Raw genomic sequence first — 20,261 nt, forward strand, 5'->3', positions numbered from 1 at the left:
GAAAGAGTGGATTGGACTTTTTGTTCTTTATTTTACAGGTCATCTAGTTTATTACCTAGGTAGTATACTTAACAACAGTACTTCACTTCACACTATAAAAGTGTATATCCGCCACACAGCATCAACTTGAACTACAAGTAAAAAACCTCGAAGAATACATTGCTGCTCATATCTAATAGAAATGTATGACCTGGCTGCAAATCAGGCTTTGAAACCATCTCCTAATTTATGCTCAAAAAGGACAGGAGAGAAACACTAAACTATAACTGAGGAATATCTCTCACTGTCACTGACATCCCTAACTGAGCTTACTCTGATCACTAGTTACCCACATAGAGGTATGGCATTTAAAAACACTGAAAGAAAGCCCATTATGGGAAACATTTATTTCTGTCTCCACTTAACTGCAATTAAATTATGTTATTTCACACTAATTAGTATGAAACAAAAACATGGAATGGAGAAGTCCTTCCAGTAGATATTAAGATCTGTAAAATTGATTCCTTTTCAGCGCCTGTGTGCAAAGGTCAATCTAAACCATGAAATGAAGATTGTAACAGCACATCTGTGCCGCTGTCATAAAGGCAAGGCCAGCACTTTTTGGTGTCAGCATGCTGTTATTTTCTTTTCTGGGGGCTTATAGCTACTATAAAAACTCAATAAAAGCAACTGATAAGAGCTTATAAAAGCTGAAAGCCCATATCTTAGCATTTAATAAAAAGAGATGGGATTAAACTCATCCCTCCTTGCATTAAAGATTCTTACATTTAAGAAAGGATCAGGCAGCTAAAGGGCTAACTGTGATGTTACAGCACTGACACGCGGTTTCATGGCACACCGATGCAAATTCCAGGGTCATTATGCAGCCCTCTGAATATCAGGCCTCAACCAGCTTTTGACCAGTTAAAGAATCAGTCGTACTGGTGGTCTGCTTCTAAATGGAAGCCATTCTTTCAGTGATCCCACAGTGATGAAAGAGGACCAGACTTTGACCAAAGGACCTCTTCATTCAGTGTCAAAATAAAACAATAAGCAGAAATAAAAAAAACAATATATAAAACCCCAGAACAATGGGGAAACAGAGAGTAATCTATATAAATCTCAGTCCACGCAGAGAACTGAAAAAAGAAGCTGAGGACATGAAGGAAAAAAAACGTCTTGAAAAAACCAAAGAACAATAGAACATTTTAAAGCGTATTGAAACCCAGTAAACTGAGAAACAATATAGCTATTTACTTGATGGAGATGGGGAAATTGTTAATAACGTTATAGTAAAGTATTCAGTAAAAACTTTTTTTCTGGTTTTTGAAAATAACTATGATTATGCAATTATTTCACAGGAAATAAGTTTTTTTCCAGGCCATTAATAACCAAGAATTATATTAAACGACATCTATTCAAGGACAAACATTTTTAAATCTGCAGGCTCATTTAACTTGTACCCAGTAAATGAGATAGCAGAAGAGGAATCTGACTCACTGATTAATACTGAACCAGCTACCAGGAGATTAGAACAGGGTTAATGCTGCACAAATATTTAAGAAGGGAAAAGAAGAGGAGGCAAGTCACTTAGATCGGGTAGCCTGACATCTGTTACAGACAAAATAAAGGAAAACAGAACACAGAATTCAGCTGATGAAGAATAAAGGAAATGAATGGATGGTAACTCAGGCCAACCATATCACTTTTCCGAAAAATGGATCTTAAGAAACAAAGAGTTACTCATTTTATGACAAGATTATGGTGTAGTGAGATGTTTGATTTAATTTGGTATGACTTTCTGTTAGAGAAACAAGCACTTTCCAGTGGTAAAAAAGCAATGTATCCATGTGCATAAAAACTAACTGAAAGATCTTAAAATCATCACTGGTGAATAACCACTAGCTGTTAAAATTTCTTGTGAAATTCAATAATTGATAGTTGGCCTGAAATCATCCAACATTTACATCAATGTAACAAAAGTAAATATAAAATCATGAACAACTAAACATGCAGATGACTCAAAGACTATTTGAGTGGCAAATACAATGACCAGGACAGAACAGCGAAATAGAAGACCTGGACAGCTATTGAATTGGAATGATTCCAACAAAACGTGCTTAAGGTTCCACTACGACATGTCAAAGGCCAACCTATACACTCGCCATGATGGATCCCATGGCATGAGATGCTGGCCACTGGAAAGCAGAGAGTGAAAATGACTTGAGGAGAAAGCCCAGGAACGTGCTCTATAACAATATCCTAATGTAATTTTTATAACCAAAATCAGCTAATGAGATACTTACACATAGGAATTGGGAAAAAGTGAACTGAAGTAGATACGTGACTCACCTATGTAAAAATAGTAGAGTAAGTGGCTAGAGTTTACTTGCCTTTAATATCCTAAGAGGCCAGTCTACAGTGTTTACGGCTTTTAACATTGAAAATTAATAAAAGATTTTAAAATAAAAATTATGGGAATCTTCCTACTTCTTCCCACTTCCAATAAACACTGAATTAGTTCCCAAAAGATGTGTTACTTGACCAAGCTCTTGATCAGTGTAAACTTGGAACAAGTGTTAACCACTTTGCAAAGCAGAAATTTTGCTGATGAGTTCAGAACATGTTACTATCAAATGGAATACCTACATTTCAGCACTTCCCAGTTTGCCCAGACTGGGCAGCTCTAACAAAACTAGTGGGTTTATGTTATCTTCTACTATCCCTTTCCTGTGGTATTTTCTGGTGGTGTCTCTCTTTCAATAGTGTATACATCATTATGTATTTCTCCTATTGCAACATTTTCAATGTCAGGTAACAGATATTATTTAAGTTGAAACAGTGAATGTGTTTTAATGTAGTTTCTATGGTGAGGTTTTTAACACTCACCTGAATGAACTGATCTTCACAAGAACAGCTTTAAAGGGGGACCTTGTACCTATATCATCATCTTTATTTTAAAGCTGCGCTTGAATCGCTTGTACTTCCTTTACTCTAAAGTTAACAGTTTGTTATCCAAACATATAATCCAAGCTCCAAACAAAACCGAAGACACACACAGTCCTCTAATAAGACTCTTTCTGACTTTGCAGGTGATGAAAAATAAGGAAAATATATAGAAAAATATGGAAAATTCATATGACTGTGCACCTAAACCTGCAACAAAAGACAGCAAAATGGGGAAATATAACACCGAATATAGACTGTCTTGATTCAAATTGTGTGTCTTTCTCCTTTCTCTGTGATCACTGTCTTGTGTGCGGGTATTAGGCTAACAAACAAACACCTTTCCTTGGTCAAGTAGGGCAAAATGTCTGCACACCATTCCTTAGTGCAGCTATACTGAGCTGTGCTCTGGAGATCCGTGTGGATTTTATACAACACTGTGTGTGCATGTGGAGAGCAAGATGGGGGAATGTCGGTAAAGTGACCAAGGATGAAGCATTTGAGTGATTCGGTATTTCATTGTGAATCTGACCAGGGAAAGTTTCTTTTGCCAGATTCCTGCTTGTGGCTTTCTTGCGTTGAGTGCTACTCAACCAACCTCTTGTAAACTTTACACACAGCAGCTGCCCTCCCTTGTTCCTTAACAAGAGTGATTGAGCCTAACACAAAGCCCTGCGATCTTCCCATCTCTGCTACAGAACAAACAATGCAAAAACATTCCTGCAACTCCATGCACTTTTGAACAAACAGCCAAAAGCTCATGTCGATGGCATCTCTCCATGGGGTTGAGACTATTTTCATGTCTTAACTTTCCCAAGGTAATTTACAGAGGTAAAATCTGGAGCTCGACAACAAGAAAGACAAGAAGATCATTCAAAATTGGATTAAAAGGTCAACATACGTCTTGATGTATATTCTGTCTTTAGTCAGGTCAATCTGCAGAATCAGGAATGTATAAAAATATATGCAGACTTTTCCAGGGCTGATCCAGCTCCTGTGGCAGACTCTGACTGCAGTTGAAGCAGTGCTGACATAAATGGCGTTGCTGCAGTTAAAGGGGAGCATGTGCATGACAAAAGGCTCCTGTTTCCCAAATGTCACTGGGTATGAAAGCAAGAGCAAGACGTCATTTAAACTGTACGACTCAGTGAAGGACCAGCACTCACCATGGTTGTGCACATTTGGTACAATAAGAGTCAGCTTTAACAAAAAAATCCAACCACATATTCAAGTTCTACTATAAGAGATAAAAAGGGTAGCACTGGGTCATGATGATGATGGTCCCTCTCAACCATCATCCTGAAATGTTATGTTTCACAAACATCTGTAATACATAAAATATATTACTGAAAATAGTACAGCACCTTTCCGACAGGATCTGAGAGTTTTATAGATTAAGAGGAAAATGAAGTAAATGAGATGCAAGGTTACTGAGTGAACAGTGTGCTGTAATTCTGGGAAGACGTGAAAGGACCAATAGAGGACCTCGTAGCTCCCCATTAGGTCACAGATTGACTTCATCACGTAAAGCCTTTGGTAGAACAGATTGTTTTGCTATCATGTCTGCATTTTATCTAAGAGAAAATGGAAATAGAAAACATTGAAAGGTCCTTGGAAATCAAAAGAACAAATGACAACAGTAACAAAATAGCACTTAATCTGGGATCAGAGAAGTATTAAAGCAGAAAATGAAAGAAACTTGTTGGCGGGGTAATAAATTGGTTTATATTTTAACTTGAATAAAAACCTTAATATCCAGGTACAAATATTGGATTAGTAGATATAGGTCAAGGTTAATAATTGAGCATTAGCAACTTCTCCTATTGATCTCAAGTGGCATGTAAACACTGTGGTAATTGGTATGCTATAGATCTGTCGCTAACTACTTAGATAGCTAAGAGCTTTGAGAGGGTAACTGGGTTTATTACATGGCAACAAGGAATCATGGAGAATCTGAGCTAAAGGTAGCTTCCAGGGTGATTTTTAGACAATGAAAAGAAAGGTACTTCATAAACATATCATAGTCCTAGCGCAGTTTTACTGTCAAAACATTTTGCCTGCAGCAAGCAACACTATTCTTAAAGTGAAGCTGCATCTGTACAGAGTTCAAACGAACACAGAGCTGAAAAGTAGAGACAGCTCTGACTCCAATGAAATGAATGACTTTTTTGGCTTCATAATATGTTTTCCAGCCCTAACTTTAATCTTAATTAAATGCCCATCTTTCTTGCTGTTCATGCAATGCAACTGCAGCACATGCTTAAGTATAGGAAAATTGCAAGTGCCTTACTACATCCAATTGTACTTCCACCTAGCCTGGAATCTACATCAGGCAGAGGATAATACCTTCTGCTTCAGAAGAAAGGAACTATTCTCCATCACTAATTCATTTAGTAACTAATTTAGTAACTAATTTAGTCCAGCCAAACAGCTGCTGGGCTTCGAGAGCTTGACAGGCAAACAGGACATTCTGTTTCCAAACTCAGAAATTTCCCTCTGAAGCAGGACAGCAATGTCAGAGATGCTTTACAGTGCTACACAAGCAGGTCCGGCATCTACAGGTGCAGAAACTCTGCTGACAAGTGTATGGATAGCAACGTATCCTATGGTGTTATCTCTGCAGTAATAATCAGGCTATAAATTAACCCTCTGAGGCAGAGCTCCATGGCATGCAGACCCCATCACATCCCAGCAAAAGCCATGGAAATTTTCCTGTTTACCTGTCAACTGAATGGACAGTCCTAAATGGGAAATTTAATTTTAAAGAGGTGTCTTTTCACGAACTCCTGGAACAGCAAATTTGCAGGTCAGTTACAAGCTGCTTAAAGAGGCCTTTCATTTCAGCGGTTCCAGCGGTGCCATTCCTGCCATTTTAATGTTACAGTCCTGATCCGCCACTGCTTTCCTCTTTGGCATTCTCACCCCATAAGACACGCTTCTGTGGAGCTCATGGGATTTGCATAAGCTGTGTGCATGCAGAACTTTGATGTGCATTGTCGCCCCTGCCTTAGTGTGTGTCCTGGAATGTTTGAAAAGGTGGCAGCAAGTCAGTCAAAAGCTGGTTAATTCAAATTAAAACCAGCTTCTGGTGTTTAATACACCCTGTTATATTTTGTTTGTCATTATCTCTCCAGACCAGTGACTCAGACCTGTAAAGCCTTCAGCTTGATCACAGTGTTGACACATGATACCAGCCGTTCAGCTTCCATGGACTTTTATTTATGCCTCCTCTCTTCTTCTTTGAAAAAGCCCAGCAAGATAAATGAACCTCAGACTATTATATACCATAATGACTTTTATAAATTATGGAAAGTCTGCCTTTTAGACTTAAACAAATGATTTAGCAAGTGCTTCAGATGAATTTCAGAAATGAACTGGCTTCAGCAGAGAACTTCAGAAATGACCCAATGCCTCGCTGCTTCCACACAGCTCTGCCTGCCTCGGATGGTCGGCCATCACAGTTATGTTTGAGCATCTGTCACACAAAAAGCATTGCAAAAAGCAGAGACCCTCGTGGATCTCGCAATGTGTCTAGCTCCACAGACTTGTATTGGTAGGTAAAGCTTGCAATGGGTAGTTTTTAATATTTAAATGCAGGACTGTGATGTGCCCCAATGCTGTGAAGAGCATCCCGAAGCCCTAGACGTTACTCTGAAGTATTTCCATTAACTGATCAGCATATAAAAAAACAGAGTAAACGCTGAGCCACTGCCATAGGACCCGATCCAAAGTCCACTCACTTCAACCGGAGTATTCCAATGACCTCAGTTTGCTTTGCAGGATGAAAATGCTCATTATAAAGACAATTTCTATGGTTGTTTTAACAAGAGCAGATGGAAAGTAGCCAAGTTCCCAAAACTCATGAGCTGTTATATAGATTAGATCTCTTACTCATAATTAAGTTATACTTTACCACTCGAATGGCCCCCATGGCATCGAAAAAAAGCAAGATACTGCTTAAATGAGGGAAGGTATCTGTAAGAAAATGAAACTATGCAAATATAGGGAGGAAAACCCAAAAGCTGGAGGAAAATCAGTAATTTGTTTTGCCAACGGACCAGGTTATTTCAAAGAATGAAAAAGTTGCCGTTAGGAACGGCATAATTTTTATCAGAATGCAAAATGGCTCATCTTAACTTAGTGAAAGTACAAACATTTTGACTCCTTGATTAATTTTTTTCTTTTGGGTTAGGTGATACAATTCTCATCTGCATCTTGACAGGATGTAGAAAATAATTACAAATGAAAAGGTTATTCATAATTTTTAAATGAGTTAATTAGTAAACCCCGCCAGAGTCACTCATTACAGTAATTAATAATTGATTATACTTGAAATTAAACACAATTTTTCATCAAAATCTAATTAAATATCTGCCTTTTTGCTTGTTGATTAGAATACCAGGTCTGTTAGAGACAATCTTTGCTAACTATGTTTATGCTGAACTGAACTGTCGCATTTGATTTTTAATAATTGATAGTTCCTTTAGAAATTAATAATTATGACCCATAATTGCAGCAGTTCAACCTGATCAGCATTCCTGGCACCTCACCAGCCATCCGCGGAGCCTGGTAAATGCCACAGAATTCATCCGAATGGAGAAAAAAGTATGTGAGAGCACGCAGTGGACCTGCCTTTTAGCCACATGAACTGTGATTTACACAGGAGCCTCGTCTTCTCAGAATCTGAAAGAGGTTTTTGAGTTCCAGAATAGCGAGTGGCAAAGCAAACTCTTTTCGATTTATCAAATGGCACACACCTTCTCTGCCAGAACTACCAGGCACTGCTATTCTGAGTTATAATGCTACTCCTCTGACAGGCTGCGATAACGTCCAAAGGAACCATGTTCAGGGCATAAGGAGAATACCAGACAAATGAGAAAGGCGAGTCCAAATGTACATAGCGAATGATGAAAATTGACTATGTATTTCATCAAACTGCTGCTGATTTAATGTTGGTTAATTAATCATTCCCGCTCCTCTCACAGGAGACATAAAAGTGACCAGAATATGATGCAAGGCAGAAGTAGAAAAGTATCAGTCATTAGAGAAGTGTACATAAAAGGAACACACTAAAAGCAATCCTTTGTGGTAGTGCTAATTATACTCATGTGAAATGAAAGCAAAAATCTTTCGATCCAAGCTAAGATTTGTAATTCTAACCACAACCTTTTATAGATCATTAGTGCACAGGAAGTCACAGCAAAATCAAAAAGACTCATTTGTGCCATGAGAAATGGGCTTTGTTACCCATGATCACATCTGTAAGTCTCTGGCAACTAGAGTTTGCACCACAGAGAGTTTAAAATAGAAGTCTAGGACTGGACCTTTGTAAGACTTTTATAATACAAATATCAAATCTAACTAACTGAAGACAAACTAATGGTAACACTCCAGCTTTACAGGCTGAAAAATACCATTTTCGCTTCTAACAGTTCAATTACTTTTGCAACTAACAGTGAGAATTTTTTTTTTGCAATGAACACAGACAACCCCTATAAACCAAAGAAATTCAGATCATGAACAGCTCAAGAAAAATCCACTGCTGCTCCACCCAAATGGGAAATTCTCCCCACTTCCCCTACTCAAAAAAAGCTCTCTTGGATCACAATCCAAGTTCAATCCTTCTCCATCCTCCAGGTCATGCTATAAACTTCAATATAGTAGGTTAAATGGCTAGGACATGCCACCAAAAGATGGAATAAAATCTCATTTTGTGTATCAGGATCTTCGTTCAGGCTCTGACCCAAAGTCAACAGCAGAGAACCCCCAAGGACCTGGATGTGACTGGGACTGGGACATGGCCTGCACTGCCTGTTTTACTAGGCTGCTTTCAGATAACTTGGTCGGTTTGTCTCACTGCGAGTACACTTTCCTCTGTAGAATGTAAACAGTCCATGCCATTGATGGGAACATAACATATGACTCAGGTTTTACTAAGCTCTTCTGGCTCTATGATATGTGTCAGGTTCCCTACCATAGCACTGCAACCACAGTGAAGTCCACAGAGGCCTTATTTTCCCATCCCTTTATACCAGGACCCCGAGCCTCTGCTTCACAGACATTAGTATTAGGGGCAGGTTTGTAGAGAGAAGAAGGAAGAGCAGAAAATAAACAGAGACAAACTTACCTATGAAATAAGCCAGGAGGATCACCAGTGTGACTGAGATGACGATGGCACTCAGAGCAGCGCATTTCCAGTTGCAGTACTTATAGGGTTTCTTCAGGTTAAAGGCAGGCCTAGAGAAGGTACTTCTGGGAAGGGGCCTAGGGGGAGGTGAGTACACAGTGCTGGACGTCAAGGGATATCCCGGCGATGTTGTACAAAAAAGGGGAGAAGTGCCTCCAGGTTTGAACAGGAAGTGCCTGAGGGAAGAAAGACCGGCAGCGGATGACTCCTCACATAAATCAAAGCAGGGGGAGACGGGGTGCGAGGATGGTGTCTGCTGCTGGGACGAGGGAAGCAGCCCCACAAAATGCTGTCTACGGACACAGATGACATGCATGAAAGAGAAGATAAAAATCAACAGCAAGTCACACAGAGTCAAGGAAAACAAAACAAAACAAAATACCACAGTTCCAACAGTGCCACAGAGAACTCTTCAAGAGCAGGAGTCCCCTCTGTGGAAGAGCTGGCATTAGAGTGAGATGAATACCCCAAGCACAGCTACGACAGACTGGTGGCATGGGCAGCACCGGGGGCCTGCTCACGCTCCCACAGAAGTGCCCTACAGAGACTGTAGAGGAGCGTAGGTCGCATTAAGGAGGGGAGGGCATTTACCAATTCATTGATCACTGCATGAGAGCGTTTTTTGTACCGCATCAGTGAATGGAGATGGGGAGAAAGAGCTTAAGCCATTCCACAGCACCCAGATTGTCACAGGGGGGAATATTCACACTGTCCCTGCCTGGTAAATTTTAGCACTGGACAATGGCATGGTAAAAAGCATCAAAGCCCAGCATTCAATTCCTGTGTATCACCAGTGGGGAGAGGCACCTGCTCCTAGAAAGCAGTCCAGAGCACCGTAGTTGGATGCCTGCATTCAAACAGTGTGAACTTCTGTCAAAGGCGACAGCGTTTCCTGTCCAGTGACACATTGGGAGGCACCGTACTTTGCCCATTACTACAAACGCAGCCTGAGAGCCAGCCTGTGAGGACCTTGTGTGAGACTCATGAAAGTCAGCACAAAAAGAACCCACTGCAGTCCATGACTTCCTGAAATGAAACATCCCAATGGGAGTTGTTTTCATGGGAATCCTAAATGAAAAACCTAATTTTGGTGGAACATCATGAAGCACACAGCATTCAATTTCTGAGAATGAGACCTGGGAAACAGATCTGACTCGTCTATCACCATGCTGATGTGAAAGAAAAATGCAGCTTGTGAGGACCAAAAAACAGCTCCAGTGCAGATTGCACCTTCTGCCATGGTTTATGAGTCCATATTTGCAGCCAGTGTAAAAGCAATCAGCATGGATCCATGGGAGTCAGTCAAGCCAGTGGATTGTACTGGATGAAGACATGACTTTATATTCCCCTTGAAGTCACTTGTGCAGTCACAGGGGCAATGTCACATGCATAAACATCACCATGCAGAAAAGCCACTGATCCGTGCAGCGTGAAGTAACATACAGGTCTCCAAAACTGTGTTTGTATTATTACGGCCATGGTTTTCCTGGTACTATAAGCACGACCGCTGAGCATTAGAGAAAGATTCATTATTTCTACTAATGCTCTACATCAAAATGTTTGTTTTTACAAAGAGTCAGATACTATCCCATGTTTTAGAAAGTATTTATTTAGACAGAGATGTATCTGCTCTGAGCAAAGAGGTACCTGCAGTGTTCAAGAACACCAATTGGTTCTTCAGTTAATGATGGCTACCAGATTAGAAACTGCCAGCACAAGGTCAACAGTTTTGGCACTAAGTGTCCAGTCAAAAGCTGCTTTTAACTTAGAAGATAAGTGATCAAAAGTTAGGTAAAGATTCCAGAATGGGTGGTTAAACCAAAATCAAAGGCTTTGCTTACATATACCACTAGCTGACACTTGTAAGGTGAGGAATGTGAAAAATATTAGTCTAACAACGAAGTATCAGGCTGCCAGCTTAAGATTTTTAGGAAAATTAAATTAATCTTACTTTATATGGGACTCAAAATTGCTGTAGGTACTTCTTGCTAATTAAGTTACTTTGAAAACAAAAACAGAAGAAAACCCCAAATGACATGCTGTAGCTCACTGGCATATTAATGAGTCTGCCATTAATATGTACAGGACACAGTGCTCCAAGCCCTGAAACCTCATTATTTTAAAGCCGTCTTGGAAGATGCCAGCAACGGCGTTGCCCTTAAACATCATCGCTAGAACCAAATGCTTTCATGCAAGGATCATAATGACTGTACAGTAAACAGGAAGACCACGTAAGTGTCACATACCCATCATTGTAAGCACCGTCATGTCTGGAGGAGGTGAGAATGTCCATCTCAATGAGGTTGTCCTGCAATGTCTCTAGGAATGTCTGCTTTGCTATGTTTCTACATACATATGGAAACATGAATGAAGCCAGTGAGTCATGCATATATGAAGTGTGATCTTATAAACCACAACGGTTATAGTGCAGTTGTGCATGGAATTAGAATGGTGGACCATATATTTATATGTATAAGATGCTACACATATACATATATAGCTTTTAAGAATGCTCACTTCTCTCTATATACACTATATATATGCATATACACACATATAAGCACACACGCCCATGTGCATGTATAGAAAAAGTTGATGTCTTTCTTCATTTCACATTATTTATTGCCAGTGACACACGAAACCGCCTGAACTGCTGGATTCCACAGACTACATTTTGATCCAGCACAGCTGTAACCTTGTTAAACTCCTGTATCGCTGCTATTCTTGCTCTGAACAGGCACAGCACAGCATCTATACCCCGCCATGGAGACAGCTTTGGTAGCATATTTCCATCTAACATCCCCATGGATTTCCAGTGAAAATCTGCCACACCTTCCCTTAAGTTTCAGTTTTGCATTTGAGAACTCTTTACTTACGAACTTGATCAATTTCTTTTCCTTCGTGGAGCAATTACTTGCTATTTCAAAGCTTCGAAAAGCAAGTTTTGCTCAACGTGAGTACTCCAAACAAAATTCTTCCAGTGATAAGCCAATAAATTATGCTGTAACCCAAATTCCAATACCAGAGCACTGGCTGTAATCTGGATAACACAAGTGAGAGGCAAGATACTGAGGGCCTGCACCTTAAAAGCTTGGTTGTGGCTTTGCACACAATAGTGGCATTTTGCACTATCTGGCCTCCCCGGCGTGTATGTTGATGAGACACATTTTGACCCATATACACTGAACTGTTTTGTACTTTTTGAGAAGAATAGCAGGAACATAAAGAATTAAGTCAGAGGCACAGCTGGGAACAGACTGTGTCTTTCTCACCTTCAGACCTGGCAAAAGAACATTCTTCCCATCTTTTTTAAAACAAAAAACAGTCCTGATTTTGCCCAGGTCTGTTTTTAGCATCAAAACTGAATCTAAGGCTGAATGTGAATAAATTCCCTAGCCAAATCTAGCAAAAGGAACATAACATATTGTGGCACTTTATCACTTACGCTGGATTAAGTGCTTATGGGGTATAAGTGACATGATGTGAACTCACACACAAATTCCTCTGTCAGAGGAACTGGATTCAGGTGATGTCTTATACTAAGAGAAACCAGCCCTGTCACATTATACAAACCTTAATACTGTCTCTTCTAAAATGGCCTCAACCTTAATTTTCATCTCTACTTCCTCCTATTCCTACTGCTAATGCCAGCGCTTGTGCAGCTCAGCTTGCTGCTTTAGGAGGCCTCTGGGCTGCTTTGACAGAATGGTTCTACTCCTCGATCTGAATGAAAGTAAAGTGATTCCTATTCAATAGCTTTAGAGAAAAGTGGATCAACATGCATGAACTCTGTGCCATAGCACTTGAGACATCAACCCATCCCCAAGTGTCTGTGGCTTCCCCACATTCCCCGGGAATGCAGAAAAGGTTGGATGTTGAATTCAATGCAAAAAGAAGCCACGTATGTGCATGCGCTGAGCATTGAATGGGTGAGAGGCCAGGCATCCAGCAATGCGCTAATCCATAAGAGTTCATCAGTACTTAAAATCCATGTCAAATTGGTTCCATGAATTTCAGTTGCAGATTGTCAATAAAGCAGAAGAGGAGAGGGTTATGTAACCTTGTAATGTGTGTGTTTATAACAGAGAGGTTGCGGGGTCATCGAGGTGACTAATGCAGGACTGTCCTCCTCCCTGGAGGCTGGACGGAGCCTGCTCCCTTGGAGATTACCTGTGAAGAGCTGTCTAGTTACAAACCATTCTTATCATGAGTTGTGGTGGCAGAATCCGACCTTACACAATTACCACATGAAACCTCCTGGCAATGGAAGTCTCCTGAATGCTGCTGGTTTGTCAACTACATGTCCATCTGAATGGCATTTACTTGCTCCCGCACGGTCAAATGTACAGGAACAGAAAAGATGCCAAAGAAGAAGGAAGAGTGAGGAGTAAATATTGGGGGTACTGCCTTACCTGTCAGGAGTGACTGCTGAGCATCTTCTTATCACAACCTTGATAATATATTGCTTTTAAAGCAAAAAAAAAAAACGGGAGCAGACAAGAAAAGAAAGAGGAAAAAGGAGAAACAGAGAAAGGGAGTAAAGGGGAACTAATGAAAAGGAGGGAGAGAAGAGGAAGAGCTCTTCCTCTTGTAACATATAAAGTTCTTAGATATAGGATAAGCTTATTGTGTCAATTGTATACTTGTGCTACGCATCTCTGCTTGCCTTTGCATTACAGTATGGAAATTTCCAGGCGGTGACAAACCACCCTAAATTCCCAGTTCTGAATCCTGTCTGGAGTCCACATCAGTCAAAATCAAGCTTCTTCAACTCTGGGGTGCTTAAAACCTTTAACTGTAGGCGTGTTTCAGAGCCTGTGACAATCCCTTTTTAAAAGACGTAGCTTTTTCTTCATGTTTTCTCTCTCTGTTGACTAATACAGGATTTTTAAAAAACGGTCATTCAACAGAAACACAATTCCATTTTTGACATGAGATTAGTATAATCTCCTATTGCCATACTTCAAAGGCCTAATTCTTGGATTAATGTCTCTTTGCTGGGATTTATTTTATTACATATTGAACAGTTTATTCTCCTGGGTAGAGGTCTTGGTTCTAAAAGTCTTTGCAGTGGGGAGGGTGGACTTTGTGGAAGAGACCCAAGTTTGCTGAAAAGCTCAGAAGCCTGGTCTTCTATGCCTGCAGAATTCCCACCTAAGGAAATTGAAGAACTTTGCATGTTGGAAGAGCAGACTGGCAGAGTACTGGTTTGCCACAGAGTTACTGATTGTCTCTGCAGTGCAGCCTCTTTGCACTTTGACACCATCATAACACATTTTATTTTTTTAATGTTGTTTAGTGAAGGAACAAAAACCTGTCAGTTGTGCTGTGTAAATATGCTAATTGGCTGTTTGTCATAAAAATGCACATTCTTTTCCAACATGGTCGTCGCCTGAAGGGACACTGGGCAAAATTATGCCATCCCAACCAGTGCGTCAAAAGCCACAACATCAGTCTTGAAGTGACCTGTTTTCTACCTAATAAGAAAACAGTTAAATTATGAATCAGTTACAAATCAAATGATGCAAAGGATCTCTTCATGCAACTCCAAAATTCAGTCTGATTAACAGCAATAATGTGATCAATCCTCTTGCAGAAAGAACAGGTTGCTTCGGATCTTGAAAAGTTTTCATCCACAATAATTTTGAGGAGAAGAAATGAGAACCTTATTCAAGGATGCACTGATTTGCAATTTAACGGGAGCAGTCCAGGACAAGCCAAATAATTGTCCTGTCCATGAACTCCTGAATTTATCAAGATGAGTAGGGTCATCTCTCCATCTCCTTCTCTGATTGCCATCAGAACTGGGCAAATGGGGACAGGATGTTTTCAGCAAAAGCTTTTATCTCTGACATTCCTGATCCGGCAGCAAGGACGCACCTTCTCAGTTGTAAGGTGGTGGGTTCTGAGAGAATCCAATCAGATGTGAGGATGTCTTGGCACTTTTAAAGCTGTATATTATCTTTTCTCCAAAGAATTCACTACCTGGTTTAGAAAAAGGCACAAGGCTTCCTCCAGAGGTAGAGATGATTATTCACAAAAGGACAGCAGGAGTGGGGCCTGTATTTTAATGTGTTTTGTTTTGTTTTGTTTTTCCAAAAGAAGTAACACATAAAAGTCAATGCTTAGGTATATACACTCAAGAATTAGTAACACGATATAATTACTGAAACTGCTGCCAAATCACACTTGCAGTACTTGTTTATAATTTTGTCTTAATCTTTTGGATCCAGCTTCTTAGTTGGGTTTTTTTAATTGGGCAGTTGGAGAGAAATTAATTATCCTTAAATGTCATAAAATGTGATATCAAGGCATGTTCTGGAAGTTTCTGAGGGCCAGCAGACATAGCTCGTTTTCAAAAATATCGACAGATTCAGTAATTTTTATAAAACATTTTCTTAGGAGAAGCTGGCAAAACCAGGTACGTTTTGTTCCAGGATGCAGCCAGAGGTATCGCTGATCTCAATAAGAGTCCCACAGACAGAGGTGGGACCAGTTTGGCCCTTGGCTCAGTTTTCAGGTAGTATCTGTCTGGGTTCTGCTGTCTAAAATATTTCTTGTTGGTTTGAGAAGGTAAGATGAAGGAAAAAAAGCAGCTAAGTAAGCACACCACATTAGGGCTGGAAGATTGCTTCCAGACTCAAAAAGGTACAATATACAGGGACTAATGACTTCAGGATCTCCAGTGGTTTCTTACTAGCGAAGGAAATGGTGAACCAAAACCTCTGGAGAATGCAAAAAATTGGGTTTCAAGTGAGACACAAGAAGTAGATGCACTCGCCCTCAGATGGGAGGGCTGAGGCTGAGGGGTTTTGAAAACTCCCTTTTCCAGAACCTGCATAGAACCTAAACAATGCTATGAACTCAGTGCACCCTGGTCACACCCTTTGTGTTGCATAGGTGGAAAAGAATTTAAATGCTAAATGGAAACATCACTAACTGACTGATGCCCTTCTCTCCAGTGTTTCTTTCTAGCTGGAGCTATGGGAGACCTCTATGCTGAAGGTCAAAATGCTGCAGCTGACCTCTCTTCACTAGGTGAAACAAGATCAACCTTTCCTGACTGATGCACTACAGAAGTATCTGCTTGATAAGGCACGGATAGAAGGCTAAATCTTTTCAATATATTGACTGATTTCAGTTTCTTAAATAGCATATTGATTTATCCTACCACATAGGAAGAAAAGACATTAAAGGAAAATAAAAGAAAGAAAACCAAGAACATTTTAATCTATGATCCTGATTCCAATTTTAAATGAGCAGCCGTTAAAGACAGTATTTTTAGTTTATGAAAGAAGAGCAATTTCCTCTTCTCTTGGTCCAAATAAAAATACAGAAGGAATAATAAATACAACTCCAAGTACTGAAGCCAAACACGAGATCACAAACTAGACAGCTTAACATAAAGATATGTGTATTTTCTACAACACCCTTAACACACACAGTCAGAGCATTGTAAAGTCCTAAAGAAAATGACCTACCTGGTCTCTAGCGGGATGTTACTGTTTAGTAACCAGTTGTCCTGAGCATGAGCTGGCTCTTGAGTGCTGGCTTGTTGTTCTCCAGAAAGAGAGTGGTCCGTAGGAGCTGGGCTGGGGTTGCTGCGTGGAGTGAAGTTCCCTCTGTTTAGGGAATTGATGGAGGCTGCGTGATGTTGATTTGGGGTGTGAGCATGTGATATTGGAGGTGGTGGAGTTCTAAGTCTTGAATGATTTTGAAGATTTGGAGGATGATCTGAAACAGAAGAAAAACATTTTTAAGGTTCATGATTTGAGCTGTTCCTCACTGCTCTCATTTCTCTGCAGGTTTTCCTAAGAAGTATGAAGGCTGGGATGCCACATACTCTAAATCAGATTCAAAAGGGTAACACAGCCTTGTTCCACATGCTCTAATGGCACATGCATTGGTCCCCCATTACACTTCTGCTTCATGCCGAGAAGTTATGAAAGCTTAAAGCACTGCAGAAAGGCTGCTCTGACAGCCAAGTTAACTCCAATGAACAACTGCAGCTTGTAAACTGCAATTTATCTGTGACACTGGTTTGTGATAAAGCATGAAAAATAAAAGCAGCCTGGGTAGAAAACACTTTAGAGCAGTTTTATGATGGATATACAGCTCCCTGTGAAGTTTGTTCTGCCTGTTTTGCCAGACAACTTTCAATAGTTAAGTCAACAAGAAGACTGAGAAGACATTTAATCATGGACTGAGTTTAGGTAAAGCCATAAAACCATGTCAGGGTTATAGAATTTAACAAAATCCAATAGTTTGTATTGTTAGAGATGTACTCAAAGGGAGTGAAAAATGCAGGGGGCATAAAACAGAGGTGTCAGGAAAATGAAACAGCATATGGTGAAGAAAGATGTAAAAATCCCTGATATGGTGACTTTGAGTGAAACTCACAGTATTTGTCAGCCGAGAGTCTGAAGGAGGTAGTCTGAGGAAGGCAAACACTTAGGAAAGACCAAACTAGTGCTGATTTTACCGATATTTTTATTTTTTAATTAAGTATCAAGTTTTTTTTTTTTTCACATGGTTTCTGGAAACAAAGAAAACCCAAAATATTTGATGGAACTGACAGTTCAGCATACTGGATATGGGACACTGGAACCTTATTCTTCTCTGATTTTAGTAGGTTTATGCTTGTAAGTCCTTAAGGCACACCGCTTATCTGATGCTTTGTCTGAAAATAAAAAGCTATGTGGTATCAATCTAATACTTGCCATAGAGACTTCTGTATCATGAAAAACTAACCTTCACATATTCTCTAACTGAAGAAGCTCAGAACTGAATGAACTGGACACAGTCCTAAATTACAATGAATGGTATCAAAACTCACCATGACATTTAATGACACCTCTGAAATCTGGATGAGGACTTGGATTCAGGAGAAGAACAGAGGAAGCATTTACATTATCTCTGTAGCCTCCTGGATCTTTTGACACACAGGATAAAATATAAATATGCATGTGACACATCCCATCCCTTCCCTCCTCCCTGTGTATTGTCTCACACCACCTCACCATTAGCTGTGGCTGTTTATATCAAAACCTTAGGGCAGCTGAGGACGTCTAGCAAAAAAATAGAAGTTATTATTTACAAAGGTGCCATTATTCTGTTTGAACATGTATCTACCTCTGACTTCGTTAGGTCATACGTGGGACATTCCACGGGAAGAACAGTTTTTAGGGTCCCAGTCCATTTTACCTTACACTCAGAAAGGTCAGAGGAACCCTTTCAAAAGTGCTTTTCCTCTCTATTGTGTATCAGTACAACAGAGAACAACAAAAAGAGGTCCATACCGGTCATCTACATTTGAGCAGATAGATTATTCCCAGGAATTTATTCAGAAGTCCATCTTAGCAAAGTTCATCCAAAATTAATAATGCCATAATAGATTCTGAACTAACTCTAATTAGGCCTGAAAAATTCTGTACATCAGCCAGCACAGTAGAGGGAAGGACAGAGCAATGACCATGGCCTGTACAGACAAGGAATATCAGAACTACATCAGGTCTGGCCTCAGTTCTGCAGCATCACGTGAATCAAAGCATCCAAACGTCCTTGGACTGGATATTATCAGGGACTGTGGATAACAGAAGCCCTGACCAAGAAGGTAAAAAAACAACTGTGGAAGGATCCTGCTGCTGGCTTAGTTAAGCTGGTGGCTCAAAGACAAACACAGAGGACACCAAAACCTCCTATCTCAGGAATGTATCTGCTTGCAGGCAAAGGAAGAGAGGAACACTGTATTCATTCCAGGCTGAGGGACGTGAACATAAACAGAGGATTTCCAGTTTTTCAGGCTATCACTGTTCACAAGAATTTATTTCATCCCAGAGAAAATGACTTGTCTAATAAGGAAAAACATAACAAAAGTTTCCAAGACTAGTTATTTGAGGTTTTGTTACAGTTGATGCCTGAGATGAATGGCCTTTGCAACCAGGAAAGGGGGGCAAATCGGTGACTCCTGGAATGTGCAATGTGTGTTTTGTGGTTTTCCTGCTGCTGGTTGACTTTCCTTACTAAAGACACCATCTTCAGACTGTGAATCAGAGCCTGTTTCCAAAGATGTTATGTAAATTCCAATTTACATCCCATTATTGCAGACACATTGCAGAGGCTATTATGGATAATGCTTTCGAATCAAGTAAAAATGTGTCATTTTCGTTCTCTATTTGCATACCCGCTGTGATGTCTGTGCTAAGTAAAGACAGTTCATCTATCTTACTCTGGTCTATGTGAATCTTCACAGGATTTTATAGCTTGTATTTCTTTTTTCTGACATTCAGGTAGCTTTTCCTCCCAGAATATTTTTAATTTCATTTATATACAAATTCTGAATACTTACGTCATGCCTGAGCATTACTGAATTTAATATACCTTGACTGGATGAGCAACCATTTCCCTTGCCTTACTATCCCTTTTTATTTTTCTTCTCAACTTCAGGAACATTAGAAAAAGGTGTAGATGAAAGCACAAGCTGTGAAATCTTCCTACTTAAAATTACTGCAGCTGAACAGGATTCTTTTGATGCGACAAAACTGTGGAGGTTCTTAACTTCTACAGTCAGCAAAAATCCTGTGGGATTTGCTGCAGACAAGGGAGGACCACAAAGTGAATTCTTTCTTAATTTCCTGAAATTGACACTGTCCCCTTACTTAACATGCTCTTTTTAACTTGTTTTACAGTGTTTGAGTGATAGAAAGTGTGTGGTTGTATTTCCACACAGGCAGGAGATCCTTAGTGCTGGCTACACAGTGGCTCTTAGATCACATAAGTGTATGAATCCCATGCAGTGGGCAAATGCTCTGATTATCCTGCTATTTATTATATGTAAATGCTGTATATTTGGAGCTGTTTGGGCAGCACTGGATCTTTGCAGATACCACCACATAGGGGAAATCAGCTACAGATTTCTAAATTTAACAGCAAGACTTTACTGGGACAACAGGAGCACAGGAATTCAGAAGATGTTACAGAGGAGGAGAACATCATGGCTTCTGCACAAATGGCACTAGGTGTCCCAAGACCTAAGATGGCTAAATGTGACTGTTTGTATCTTTGTACTCAAAAAGGATGTATTTTTCAACATTTTCTTTCTTGCAGTTTTCCTCTTTGGTTTCCAAAAAGACAAGGAAATTCTCTTTCC

General features: G+C 39.9%; 1 protein-coding gene across 1 annotated transcript in view; it reads right to left on the reverse strand.

Moving 5' to 3' along the window:
• The window catches only part of LOC104495259 (teneurin-4-like), a gene marked incomplete at both ends in the record, with an annotated part of 38,564 nt that extends 21,711 nt beyond the window's left edge, over positions 1-16,853 (reverse strand). The window contains 3 exons of the mRNA XM_010138208.1: positions 9,053-9,288; positions 11,359-11,457; positions 16,594-16,853. Coding sequence (XP_010136510.1) covers positions 9,053-9,288; positions 11,359-11,457; positions 16,594-16,853 — 595 coding nt within the window. The remainder of the gene's footprint in view (positions 1-9,052; positions 9,289-11,358; positions 11,458-16,593) is intronic.
• Between the last annotated feature and the right edge of the window lie 3,408 nt (positions 16,854-20,261).

Source organism: Buceros rhinoceros, unplaced genomic scaffold (genome assembly GCF_000710305.1).
Source record: "Buceros rhinoceros silvestris isolate BGI_N320 unplaced genomic scaffold, ASM71030v1 scaffold30526, whole genome shotgun sequence".
Taxonomy (NCBI): Eukaryota; Metazoa; Chordata; class Aves; order Bucerotiformes; family Bucerotidae; genus Buceros; species Buceros rhinoceros.